Genomic DNA, 13,698 nt, shown 5'->3' with positions numbered 1-13,698 from the left:
TGCTGTGCAGACATGCACCGCTGACCTCCACACTGTGGTTCAGTTCCGTGGGAGAAAAGGAGGCTAGGGAGACTGTATGGAGTCACTCTGAGCTGGAACGAGCTCGGTGTTCGTGGGTTTTGATCGTCTTTCTGCAGGTAGTAGTGGGCAGGTGATGAGTGACAGGGTTGGTGGCATGGCCCCATGTGGTTCTTCCCACCTGTGTCCCCTGGAGAGTCTCTCCCCATGAGACGCCCCGCCCCGCTTGACATGAATGACACTTTGCTGCTCTTCCACAGCGCGATCCACACTGGCCATCGACTGGGACAACGAGACCCGGAATCTTTACTATGATGAGCAGGAGTCTGAAGTAGGTCCCTCAGGGTTCTTGGTCTCTGGTGTGAGCTGGTCTCCCGCTGTCTGACAGCACCATGCCAAGTTCTGTTTGTAGCTGGGAGCAGACGGTACTTAGAGATGCCATTCACGGTCAGAGGCTCCTGAGAGCGGCCTCTGTCAATGAAGCCTAAGCTTCCCAGAAGCCTGTCAAGCCCTGGTCTCAGCGCGGGGTTCCTTGCAGGCCTGTGACAAGCACGTGAGCATGCTACAGCCGCAGAAGAAGAAGAAGACTTCAGTGGCCCTGCGGGACTGCATCGAGCTCTTCACCACCATGGAGACCCTTGGGGAGCACGACCCCTGGTATGCAGCCCCCGCTGTCAGCAGGCCTCCCCTCGCCCTGTGCACACACACTAGGACCTCTGCATTGTCTTGCTGTCACTTGCTTATGCGGCCTCTGCTGGGTGAGCTCTTTTGCAGACCAAGCTCTGCTTGTTAGGTGGCTAGAGACCTCCCTGCCCTGAAGCGGCCATGCTTAGACTGGGCCTTGCCCCGGAGGCTGCCCTACCCCCGCCCACTCAGCAGAGGTCGCTCTTTCCCCTCCAGGTACTGTCCCAACTGTAAGAAACATCAACAGGCCACAAAGAAGTTTGACCTGTGGTCCTTGCCCAAGATTCTGGTGGTCCACCTGAAGCGGTTCTCCTACAACAGATACTGGAGGGACAAGCTGGACACGGTCGTGGAGTTCCCGGTCAGGTGCGTCCCCAGGAAGCAACACACCAGACAGCGACTCGGGGCCAGTTGGCGGCTGGCTTTGTGTCACAGATTTTCCTTCATTGGGGGTGTGTTCCTGGGCTGCCCTTCACTCTCCACTGTCCCATCCTTGGGGAAAAGCCTTTCCTTAGAAGCTCTTCCCGGGCTTGGCAAGGACTGGGCGGTTCCCACTCCGCTGCTGTCAGCCCCTCGGGAGCCCTGCCGCCAGACTGGCGAGGGACCCCAGGGGAGCCCAACAGCGACCACACAGGCACACGTGCTTTGTAATGCTTTCTTGTCTGGAGCATACAGGAGCTGCCAGTGGAGATGGGAGAGCACTATTTTAGTTATTCATTGTGTTTGAAATCAGGAGTACAATGTAGGGAGGCTTTCTGAGCCTGTGTTCTTTGGCTTAAGTGAGGCCAGCCCCGGTGGTGATTCTGGGGCAACAGCTGCCAGAACTGATGGTCGCCAGGCCCTTCCTTCCTCCTCTCCGAGTCTGCTCTCGGAGCTTCTCCCATTGTCTGGTCAGGACCCAGGCATAGGCCCTTCTGCTGTGGGGATGGGGGCTTTCGAACAGGTGCTGCTGGGCTCCTCTGACTTCTTTGCATGAGTTTCACATGTCTCTGGGCTGTTTCTGTTTGTGCTCAGGGCTCTGAATATGTCGGAGTTCGTGTGTGACCGGTCGGCAAGGCCCTACGTGTATGACCTCATCGCTGTGTCCAATCACTATGGTGCCATGGGAGTTGGCCACTGTAAGTTCCTCGTGTGCAGAACCTTGGCCAACCAGCTTGCGTCACGTTGCCCTGGCCTTGGGCTCCAGGCTGACCACTGTCCTTCCACCTTGGACTCTTGCCCTCACCTGTCCATTCATGGCCACTGAAAGGGAAGGGGTGGGGGAATGGCCTTCTCTCCCACAACTTCACTGAAGTCCCCTCTCAGTTGCTCCAGGTAGATTTCATCCTAATGCGGCCACAGTATCATACACACATCTTGCTGTCAGGAGAATTGGCTGAGAGGGAATGCTGGGATCATTGTACGGAACTGTTAGCCAGCTACAGACTCTTGACTGTCAGTCTCAGAGAAATACACATTTAAGGTGTCTGACACACATCACACCCTAGCACCCACCATGTCTCTAACCATGGCCCCCTGAGGGCTCCAGAGGCGCCAACTTACCATCTGCACCGACGAGGCGGGGCGGGTGCCATTGTCTTACGTGACTCAGCAATGACAGCCCCGGTAGGGACCCCTGGCTCAGGACCGCTGCACACAGGCAGCCTGAAGTCTGCCATTGATTGGCCTACTCCGACCTTTCCTGGTGTCCTGGCATTTCAGGATAAAACCTTGTTCTTGACAGACAGTTCCGTTCTTACGTTTGGGGGGGTCTTCTTGAGAGGGAATAGATGAGAAACAAAAGTGGAGTTATCTTTTGGGTTAAGACCCAAAGGAATTACTTTCAACTCAGGTTTTCTCTTTTGTTTCATGATGGACTGTGAGTATGTGGCCAGGAAGGGTGGCAGCATTGTTTAAGGTGGGACCTGGGAAGGGAGCTGGGCAGGCTCATCCTCGGGTGATGGCCACGGCGCTGTCTCTGTTGGCTTGGCAGACACGGCGTATGCAAAGAACAAGGTGAACGGCAAGTGGTATTACTTTGACGACAGCAACGTGTCCCTGGCCTCTGAAGATGAGATCGTGGTGAGTAGGCTGTGTTTGCTGGCCCTTCTCCCACCATTGTGCGTTCAGAGTGGGTTGGGTTGGGGGCTAGCCTGTGTTTGGAGCTCCTGGTGTGATGGTGCGAGCGAGGGGGTGTAACGAGAGAGCTGGCTGCCGTTCTTTCTGGACTTGGTGGTGGTGGTGTGCATGGTCTGCCTCCGAGGAGAGCCCTTTCCCCCGCCCCGCCCCCCCCCCCCACACACACACACCCGGAGCGTGCCTTGACCAGGGTGACCACAAACTCCAGACCTGGCCCTGATTGCTGTACCCACAGCCAGACTGGTCCCTCTCGTTTTGCAGACAAAAGCTGCCTACGTGCTGTTTTACCAGCGTCGGGATGATGAGCCCTACCAGACGCCTGCGGTCCCCACTTTCCCTAGCTCTGGTGGCAGCACAAGACCAAGCAACTCCCAGCAGGGCATGGGGGACGACGAGGCCTGCAGCATGGACACTAACTGACGCTGCCTCGGCACCCCGGGGACCCCCACGAGAGCATCCGTGACTCTGAAGAGCGCTCGCCTCAGTCTGAAACCCAGACAGAGTGCCCTTCTTCATGGGCAGAAGACAGGAAAAAAGACTTTGCTCAGAAGGGTTATGTCCAAGAGACTGGATTATTTTTCTTTTTAAACAGGCGGTGAGAGGTTTCTGTACAACCCGGAGCTGCTGCCGGGCGGGCGGATGGGGCAGGGTGCTGCAGGGTACCCGGGGTCTGGGTTTGGGGTCCCCGATGCCAGTGACTCACAGGGAAGCCAGCTCTGAGTACACCATGCCCCTTCTCCCCTGCTGTGCCCCAGATGGATTTATAAATTCCCTGAGCAATGTTGGTTCTCCCCAGAGCCTTCTTGGAATTCCCAGCCTGCTTCCCGTCCCCAGCGGAAGCGAGATGGTTCGGGTTGTCCTCTCTTGCCCCTCCACCTGTGGCGCCCACCGGTTCCGCAGGCCAGCCGCACCGGCCCGGGTCCACGGGGCCTGCCGCACCGAACCGGGATCCCAGCCAGCGGCGCGTGCTCCTAGTCCTCCCTGTTGGTTTGAGGCCGTCCACGAGTTTGGGCCGCTGGACAGTTCCCGGTGGGCCCGGCCCGTTGCGCACTCTCCCTCCGGGGCACGCGGGCCGCGTGACGTCTGACCTTTAACCCGGCCCGTGGGGCTGGGACGCGTGGCGACCGTTGGCGGGCAGTGTCGGTGCTGCTCGGTGAGGACGTGGCTGCGGGCTCCGGCCCGAGGGTGGCGCGGGGCCTGGGGGCAAGCGGGCGGCCGGATCGCGGGCTCCTCCGGGAGAACCAGGGAGGGGTAGGGACACTACCGGGTGGGGGGGGGGAACCCTGCTTGCCCACCTGTAGGGCGAGAGCAGGTCCAGCCCACTGGCGCTGTGGCGATGCGAACCCCCATCCGGCGGGGGTGGCCTGCCAGCCCGTGCACGTGGTCGTGCCCATTGCATTTCCAATGCATCCCATAATAGACACGGTGCCTTGTAGGGGAAATGTCCGAGAAACTGAGAAGATGCAGAAAGGAGCTGACCGCAGCCATTGACCGGGCCTGTGAAGGAGCCAGTCTTTCCCAGGAGTGCCCGGGCGCGCAGAGGCCCCTGCCCCTCGTGGTGGCGCAGCAGCTGCTGGGCCGCCGACGCCCACTGGTGCCCGGCCCCGGTGCCACCGCCGCCGCGGAGAACGAGAACCCCGCCTTTGCCCCCGGCCCTGCCCCGCTGAGTGCAAAAGCTCACGTTTTCTGCCCCCAACGAAAACCTCTGATCAGCAAGGAAAACATCCTGGCGCACCCCTCCGTTTTAGCGCCCGAAAGGCCGTTCTGGAGAGCTGCGGGCGATGGGGAGAACTGGAGAAAAGAAAGTTTAAGGTGATTCGAATCGAGTTTACAGTGGCCTTCGGGTTCTTGTTGAGTGTAGGGCCCAGCCCTTAGCTCCTCCTGGAGGCTCCCAGTTTCAAGAAAGGCCCAGAAAGAAGCAGGTGGTTTCCCACCCTGTCCTAGATGCCAAGCGATTCTTAGAGACCACTCAAGGGGGTGTGAACGTTAAGGTATGTGGTTCTTGAGTAATTTCTGGTGCTGCAGAAACAATCTCAATTCCCCCCTCATGCCAGTGTCTGCGCCTGGGAGGGGGGGTGGGGGATGGTCGGTTGTCCCACCGGCTGAGGCTGTATTCTTGCTTCTGCCCACAGCGCTTGCTTAGACCTTGCCCTCCAGGGAACTTCACCGCTTGTCCCAGGTGATCCGGAGGAAGGGCTCTTAGCACTTTGCTGACGAGCACTTTCAGGCCGAAATTCACAGCCTGCCCCTATAAAGACCCCTATTGCTTTCCGGCTTACAGACGGCACGAACCAACACAGTGGTTCTCCACCTTCCTCAGGCCGCGACCCTTTCATGCAGTTCCTCATGTGGTGGTGACTCCCCCGACCATAACATTATTTTCGTGGCTACTTCATCACTGTCATTTTGCTACTATTATGAATCGGGCAACTCCTGTGAAAGGGTCTTTCGACCCTAAATGGGTCTCGACCCACAGGTGGAGAACCACTGAACTAAGGGAAGTGCAAGAGTTAACTAAGGGAAGTGCAAGACCAGTCAGCCATGGCTGGAGAGGAAAACGGACATGCTTTGGGGGTGATGTGTTCATCGTGGGCGATGTGTTCAGAAGGAAACTCAGGCCCTGCTGCCATCCGGGCTCCCTGTGGGCTGTCCCCTGTAGGCACAGTCCGTGATGGCCATGATGCATTTAGCCACATGAAGTCACTGACTGAGCCATTTTTGAGTGGCCTCTAATTACAGCGTGGATAACAAGTCTTCACCCTTAAGGGGCAGCTAACACAGTCCCTCAGCAGTTTCTTGAAGGAAGAGCTAACGCCCCACCTTTCCCCTTCCCTCCTCCCCTCCCCCCTGGAGCTGCAGGAAAGATGTGGAGAGAGAGTTGAAGGTTGACATGCCACTCAGCAATTCTAGTCAAGAAGTCACAAAGGATCTGCTTGATATGATAGGTGAGTACGGAGGACAGCATCTCCGTGAGGAGGCACCCCTCCCCTCACGAAGGTCCCGGCGCAGCAATGGCCGATTGGAGCCACGCTCTTCAGTGGGCAGATTTGTGCTCATGGCAGGATCTGCATGCAGAGCAGTGAGCCCCCTCAAAAAAAAAACCCCAGTCCTGTCCCTCCCCTCAAGAGTGAGGACCACCTCTGGGGCGGGGACAACAGGCCATTTCATCAGGACAAGAGACAGCGGCCCTGCAGTGTGACAGCTCTGCTGACAGGAAGAGAACAGCAAGCAGTCTGGCTGAGGGGTGAAAATCAACCAAAAGCTTCTCGACAAGTCCACCCCCCCTGAGAGAATCCCTGCCCACAGAGGCCCTGTACGTCCCGTCAGGCCTTTTGTTTGAAATGCACGCGTCCTTGGTGTGAACAACTCTTAGGAGAGGGCATCCAAAATGTCATGATCTTTTTATTCCATTTCCAACAAACTTCTAGAAGGTCCCTAGTAGTTAAGGGGATGCAGTGCCTTGGGCACTGCTTGAAGCTGTTTGTTCTGAAGGGCATCCAGATTCTGGGGGTTAAAAGGAGACCTGGGGGTGAGGGTGCGGAGAGGTGCTGGCTCTAGGCTACAAAGCATGACTCCTGCCAGCCCACCACTCCATCTGGCGAAGCCCTCCATTCCCCAGAGAGAAACTGCCTCTGCCCTGCCCCTTCCATGACCCTGGCCATGCCACACGGTTACCATGTACCCATCACACCTTGTCCCTGCAGGTCAGGGAGTTCCTTGGGAGCCAGGACAGGCAGGCACAACTCTGTGACCCTCTCTGAGCACTGTCCTTGGGGACTGGCAGATAGTTGGGGTCTGATAAATGTCCACCTTCATTTGGCCACTCTGTGGGCCTGCCTGCCCCAGGTGGGAGTGCCTCATTTTGCATGATACCTGAAGAGTGACCAGTTGTTTTTAAACTTGTGTCTGACATGTCTGAAAACCTCTCACTGGGCTTATAAGACTGAATGTTCTTATTTTTTAACATTTTATTAGGAGCTTTTATAGATATTACAATCCAACGTTTCATTAGGTCAAGTATAATTGTACATTTGCTGGCACCATCATTTTCAATACATTTCTTTCTTCTTGAACTCCTTGATATCAGCTCCCCTTTAACCCTTCTCTCACCCTACCACCCCCGAATGTTCTTATTTTAAAGACCATACGAGCATCCGGACTATTGAAGAATTGGCTGGCAAACTAGAATTTGAAAACGAGTTGAACCGCATGTGTGGTCGCTATGACAGCTCTCCCTTCAAGGAGGAGGCCTGGGCCCTGTTTGTGGACGACAGCCCTCGGAAGGCCTGGGACGTTGACCCTGGGGGGCTCAAGCAGGCTTTTGACGATCACAATATTGTTGAGACAGTTCTGGACCTGGAGGAGGATTACAACCTGATGAGCTCTTTGAAGCACCACATTGAGTAGGACGCTTTGCTTTCAGCTGTGACTGCGAGGCTTGGGGTCCGGAGCCGAGCACTCGCAGCCGTGGCCCTGTGTTCTCAGGGAGTGGCCGCCTCTGAATTGCCACACCAGTTGTAGCCACACCCGTTGTGCCTCTTTTTGTGCTGAGATCCCAGTTTTGATATTCTGTTACTTAGGAATGTTTCTTAAAGACTGTTAAATTTTTTGTTTTTACGCTTTTGAATGTTTTTATGGCTGTTCAATACACCCAGCACCTGAGATCAGGGTGGGTGATGGGCCTCTTCTGTGTTTCTTCTGTTCTTTAATGTGGACCCCTGGGAGAGGGTCACAGGCCACGGCTTGAGTGGCTGACAGCATCCTTGTTCCCGTCCTGATGGGGTAGCCCCAGGAGGCCTTCCTGTGCCCTGCTCCCCTCCTTCTGTCCACTGGAGACCTTGAGAGGCCACAAGGAGCTCCCACTGCAGTGACCCTGCTGGGGAAACAGTGTTGCGGGAGGGAGGGGCCGGCTGCTGCACTGTCCGGATCAAGCAGAGGCAGCAGCTTAACAGGGCTGATTCCAGCCCCACCCTCTGGAAAGAAAGACCCTCCCCGAGGTTATTTGGGCAAATCCTTCAAACTGACCATTTCTCTGGAAACTTGATAGCTGGTGAGCAGGTCTCCAGCACTTGGACTGGGATGGGAAGGTGGATTAGGGAGGCGCGCACAGGGAAGGTTTGCAAGACGCAAAGGCAGGCCAGGTGGAAGAGCTGGGGAGGATAATCTTTGTCCTTGGGGTGCAGTGACCAAAGGACCCACTCTATAGGGCCACCTGCCAGGAAGGTGACCAGCCCCAGGACACTGCTGGGAAGGCTTCAGAAATGGCGCCCTGGCTCTGTGTCTAGGGATTCCTGTACAACCAAGCAAGGTCCAGCCCAGCAGTGCCCGAGTCCGAGCCCCTGGGAGCAATGGCAGGGCCAGGCCCTGGCCATCCCCCAGCCTGTGTGCTGGCTCCCATCTGGGCCATCCACCACTTGGGTTCTAGGGAAGGTGGCTCCTCAGTAAGTACCCACATCTCTTGGAGGCCTGGTTTCTTTTCCATGAGCAGGATGAACAGGAGGGAATGAGCAGAAATCTTAGAGTATCCAGCTTCCACTGTCCCCGTCTGGTGGAGAACAGGCAAGCTGGGTAGACATTGGCCTACTTGATATTTTTGTTTAAAAAGTCTTAAGCTGAACCCATTCCTGTCCAGACAATGTAACTCATGGTGACCCTCTAAGAGAACTCCCCTACAGTTCTCTTCAGACCATCTTAAATAGTATATTCTACTTTAGGGATGGAGCTTAATGCCACTCCCTCCGTGCACATCTCTCCATCCCAGTTGAAGACAGAACTAGACAGAATGACTTGTTTTCAAAGATGAGTGGAGAAGCCTGGCAAATACTTTCATAAGTGATTAAGGATCAGGTCAGCATGTGGTGTCATGTGGATGTCACCTGCCCCAGGATGCAGTGACTTAGGACATGTCACCTCCTTGGTATTCTTGAAACCCTGGTCTAATCATGAGATCAAGTCAGGGGCTTTCCACAGGTGACCTGGCCTGTACTCAAAGTCAGCAAAAGAAATAGACTCCTCGCCATCAAGCTATTTCTGCTCATAGCAACCCTGTGGGGCGGCAGAACTGCCCCTGTGGGTTTCCAAGACTGACTCATTTCAGGAGGAGAAAGCCCCATCTCATCTTTTCTTGGGGAGCTGGCTGGTGGTTTCCAGCTGCTAACCACATCAGCAGGGCTCCTTCAGAATGGCCCAGGTCATGGAAAATAAGTGGGACTCGAAGAGAGTGAGAAGACACAGTGACTAAATGCATTGGATTGTCCTGAATTAATCCTGAAACAGAAAAAGGACATTAAAGGAAAAACTGGTAGAACCCAGTTAATAGAAACGGACCAGTGCTGGTTCCTTAGCTTGGACAGGTGCACCAAAGTCATGGACGATAACAGGAGAATGTTACACTGTTCATGAAGGATGTATAAAAATGATCTTTGCAACCCTGTCATCTAAAATTAACAATGTACTCAGGAAGCAAGCATGGACATTTATGTGCATGAACACGTGCGGGAAGGTATAGGAATATGGGGACTATGGCCCGTTTCCCCCCTTGCATTTTCTATCTGCAGCAGACACGGTCGTTTCTGTAAAAAGAATGGAAAGGTGCTGGGGGTGCTGCTTTTGTTTCTGAAACCTCATCTTTCCTAACCAGCTATGGCTTTTGCTACTGGGACCAGGCACCTGCCCAGACCTGGAAGTGGGCAGCTCAGGCTCCCCAAGAGCAGTGCTCAGGAGGACCCGGCAGGGGGCAGTGCTTCCCTGAAGGCACTGGGGCTTTAGGCCTCACAGAGCTGTTTCTCAGAGCTGTATCGCTGGCCAGAGATAGGTCCCTCCCCAGGAGGGGCTTTGTAAAGGGAGTGAGTGTGTTGGGACATCGTCCTGAGCCAGAAGGCAAGGCTGAGATGGGACTGTTGCTTCTGCTGGGTGAGTGGGAGTGAAGGACAAGGTCAGGCTCTCCCTGGCAGGACAGACAAGTTTTCCTCCTTTCAGCAAAGGGTTTCTGTGACAATTCAGATTTAATTCACCCTGAAATCTTTGAGTGAGGACCATCCTCTCCCCATGGAAACAGCTGTTCTGTAAAGCAATCCAACTGCTGAGGCCTGAGCTCAGGCACGTGAGACTTAGAGAAGCAGGCGGATTAGGCGGGGGTGGGGGGGACACTCATTCCTAGGCCTGGCTTCCTGTGGCGCCCAGGGAGGCCTCCCCTCCTGTCTTCCATGTGAGTGCTGGAGCTACTTAGAGCTAGAGTGTGGCCTTGGGGTGGTGGTGGGGGACTGAGCTGGCAGGGGAGCAGGAATCTGTCCCCAGGTTTGCAACCAGCTGGGCCAAATGCTTCTTGGGGAGATGAGAGTGGGCCTTGGCAGTGTTTGAGAAACTTTATAAATGTTTCACGTCATTTGGTTCTCTCCCCCGCAGTTCATCTTGGCATACCAAACAATCACCGGATTGTTTCCGTGGAAACACCAAACTGCAATTTGGATTACAGAATCAAAATAGAAACAAGGCAGACTCAAGAATAAATAGAAGCTTTAGAACTTGCTAGTTGCAAACTGTAGAGTGGAGCTACAGCCCAGAACAGGCGGGAAGTAGGCCCGCCCTACTTTGTAAGGCACCCCCACCTACCATCCCCCAGCTACAGCCCATCAGCATTGATGCCAAAGCCACTAGGAATCAGCTTTGCCTGCAGAAGCTTTCTGGAAGGATACTTCGGGTAGGAACTGGCCAGGAGCAACTTCTAGGAGAGGCTGAGGGTGCAAAGAGCAGGGGCCGGAAGGAAAGGCTGAAGAGGAGGCCACAGGAGGGGGAAGAGGGCAGAGTGAGAGTGAGCAGTCAAAGTGTATGGAGCTGGCCTGAGAGAAGTGGACAAGGTCCGAGGAGGCCCTGGGACCTGCTAACTCTGCCGAGGGAGCCAGGAAATGTATCGCTGGTACCCCCTGCCCTGGCTCCTTGGCACATGCCTGGGCTGTGCCTTCCCACCACAGGCAGACATCAAGGGGATTCGGAGGAAGGAGACAGGCACCAGCCCATTTTTGTAGCCAGGCATGTGCTGACTGGCCAGCAGCCCCAGCCAGCTGTGACACTTGCTCACTCCGTCATCCAAGTAGAGCATTTGCCAAAGGGGCCGAGTTCCAGCTCATCTCCGTGCCCGTGAAGGGCCCAGCCAGGACCTTTAGCATGGCAGCCACGACAGGCAGAAGAGGTGTGTGCGAGGCTGCTGTGCCTTTTAGAGCAGGGGCTGTCCTTCCGAGACATGCAGAGGCTCTGCAGTTTGCTACCTCCCTGCAACTTGTAGAACATTAATGTTTTAGGTTCCGGCTAAATATTTACAGAGGAAACCTAGTCTTACTCTGGAAACAGTGGAGAATGTATCATGGCCCTCAGAGGGAAGCACTCTCTGTCCTAGACCAGCTAGAACAATGCTTGATTTGAGGATGTTTGGGCCTACGACTCGCCGTAAAACAATTTGTCAAAACTGACAGCAGACAGACAGGTTGCTGGTCTCTGGGACTTTGGGTGGCAGAGGAGTGTGTGGAGCTGGCCTCGGACAAGGTCTGGGGACTCTTCAGGAGAGCATGCCGTAGAGCTTCTGAGGCAAACACCACGGGTGCTAGCCAGGCAGGCTGCAGGGAGCTGTTTGAGACAGGACGGAACCCCTGACACCCAAGTAGTTGTCAAGTATCTGTGTGAGCCTCTGTCCAGGATGTGGGAACCAGCAGGGACAAGATGGTGCAGCTCCTGCAGCTGGCATTTAGATTCCACTAGTCAGACAGGTGAGCCAAGGACACACGTGAATAAGGCAGCTGAGTTGAGACCCTGCAAATGAGGAAAGAGGCATCAGGAAAGGCCTCTTTGGGGAGCTGCCACTTGACACTGAACTATCATGATGATGGTCAGCTTCATTTCTCTAAGAACCAGGCGGGCCGTGTTCTGGGGTGGGTGGGGGGCGGCCCACAGCCCTCCTAGCACCCCACCCTCGGCTCCAGCAGCAGCAGCTCTGGGGATGAGCCTGGGCTGTGTCACGCTCACCAAATCTGGCAGGAACACAGTAGCTAATAAAAGAAATTAAAATATAAAAAGCCCTAGGAATAAAAGCAGCCTCAGGGCATCCTTCCCTGATGGTCCCCAGAGATAGGCAGCAGAATTGTAAATTGGTTAGTAGCTGCGCTTAGCACGCCTTTTACACAGTGCCCAGCTCACTCTGACCTTTTACTCCAGTCTACAAAATGGTCTAGGAGGGGGCTTCAGGCAGTTCATGGAAAAATGGAGTGCACATGGAAATGTTCCCCCAAAGACCAGATCTTACCACTGCCACAGATGAGAGGACTTTTCACAGCTGGAGCGACCCTTCAATGAGAAGGGCACAGTGGTAAATGGGGGTGCAGCGGAGTTCTCTCAGCAGGGCTTTGAATGAAAAGAAAGGCTCTCCTCCACTTGAAGAGTAATAAAAACATTTCCTGGTCCAGACTCCTTTGGGCTACAAGCTTCATGCTTACAGTCCAGCCTCCACCTGTGTGTGGTCAGCCCTCTGGCAGGCTGGGGGGTTTGGAGAGACCCTGTGTGACTTGACTCCCACCCCCATGCTTTCTGGGCACAAACCAGGGAGACCAGCAGGGTAGGCCTGCAAGGCACATGGTGAGCAGACAGGTAGTGGGGGCTCAAAGAGTAGCGGGGGAGGCAAGGGCAGCCTTCAGCTGAGCCGAAGTCCAACTTTCCTTGGCCGCCTAGGGGGTACCTGTGATTGCAGGTGGATCCTTGCTAAAGGCCAGAGGATATACTGAGACCAGCCTACTCTGGGATCTACCACAGGTACCACAGGCAAAGGTATCACAGCCAAATTAAACTCCTACAGCCTTCTGTGGGGACAACCCCTCCCTGAGAATAAGAAATGTAAAAATAACAAGAAACCAAGGGCCATTGCTTTCTAACCCCAATGCCATCTACTCCTGGCTTGAAAATGAGAAAATTCTGAAAGTCTTCCATGAGAATTTTTCACTTTCACACAAGAAAGGAAATGAGAAAGAAGGAAACCATTGGAGCAGGGTATTGTTTCAAGTTCATCTGGGAATGAAGAAGATAGTATACATCTTATCCGAATTCCCATGTGTACTGATTAAATAAACAAAAATTTATGCTTTAAAATGAACATCTTTATTTTTGTATGAGTAAACACATGCTCTAAAAATTCAAAAACCTCAGCAGGATAGATCAAGAGCAAGTCTCCCATTACCCCCAGAGAGATCACCAGCAGGAAGAAGCCTGGTGGCCTGGTCAGGCTTGTGGAACAACAATGCTCCGGGGGTGGGGTGGAGATTGAGGGTATCTGGGGCCTGTCTCCTCTATCCCTGGAGCTCCTGCTCCCTGCAGGGCCATCTGTGTGTGCTCAAGGCTGCGTCCATGGCCAAGAATGCAAACATTCTGATAGCACAAGAAAGAAAAGGCGAGAGAGCAGGAAGGAGGGAGGAAGACCAATGCCTTCCCGTGCTCTCCACCCCTACTCCCCCCACCCACCCCCAACTCAAGATGCATGCAGAGGGGTCTGGAGACCAACTGCTGTGCTGAGAAGCCTGCTGCTCTGTGGAGCCTGTCTGTACAGCTCAGTTGTCTCCTCCAGACGTCCCAGCTGACATTACCTCTGTTTTCACACATTTCCTCCTAATGACTAAGGAAGGGAGCACTGATTTAATTCACTGCTCCTCCCCCCCTCCCAACCCCCACCTCAGTCCCAGGGCCCTTACCTGATGCCCAGAGCACAGTGGCCTCACCTAGTATGATCTCTGACCCTGAGGATCCCAAGCAGGATGCAAGGACTTCAGCAAACCGTTTGTCCATCTCAGCTGAGGGTGGAGGGCAGCGGGCCCTCCAGCTGAGAGCAGTCTGCCCTGTGGACTG

At 54.7% G+C, this 13,698-nt stretch overlaps 2 protein-coding genes across 2 annotated transcripts in view; both read left to right on the top strand.

The window, feature by feature from the left end:
- Nucleotides 1-3,602, top strand: part of USP4 (ubiquitin specific peptidase 4) — a 34,533-nt gene extending 30,931 nt beyond the window's left edge. Inside the window, exons 17-22 of the mRNA XM_075547360.1 lie at nt 279-349; nt 557-675; nt 919-1,068; nt 1,717-1,820; nt 2,675-2,763; nt 3,082-3,602. Of these exons, the coding sequence (XP_075403475.1) occupies nt 279-349; nt 557-675; nt 919-1,068; nt 1,717-1,820; nt 2,675-2,763; nt 3,082-3,240 (692 nt within the window). The 3' untranslated portion in view covers nt 3,241-3,602. The remainder of the gene's footprint in view (nt 1-278; nt 350-556; nt 676-918; nt 1,069-1,716; nt 1,821-2,674; nt 2,764-3,081) is intronic.
- Nucleotides 3,603-4,073: 471 nt separating this feature from the next.
- On the top strand, nt 4,074-7,484 carry C4H3orf62 (chromosome 4 C3orf62 homolog). Its single transcript, XM_075547361.1, has 3 exons — nt 4,074-4,632; nt 5,680-5,765; nt 6,962-7,484. Exons 1-3 carry the CDS (start codon nt 4,262-4,264, stop codon nt 7,225-7,227), a joined length of 723 nt encoding a protein of 240 aa, XP_075403476.1. The 5' UTR covers nt 4,074-4,261; the 3' UTR covers nt 7,228-7,484.
- The last annotated feature ends 6,214 nt before the right edge of the window (nt 7,485-13,698 follow it).

Source organism: Tenrec ecaudatus, chromosome 4 (assembly GCF_050624435.1).
Source record: "Tenrec ecaudatus isolate mTenEca1 chromosome 4, mTenEca1.hap1, whole genome shotgun sequence".
In the NCBI taxonomy this organism is placed as follows: Eukaryota; Metazoa; Chordata; class Mammalia; order Afrosoricida; family Tenrecidae; genus Tenrec; species Tenrec ecaudatus.
Note: the sequence above shows the minus strand (reverse complement) of the source record. Positions and strands in the feature narration are given on the sequence as shown.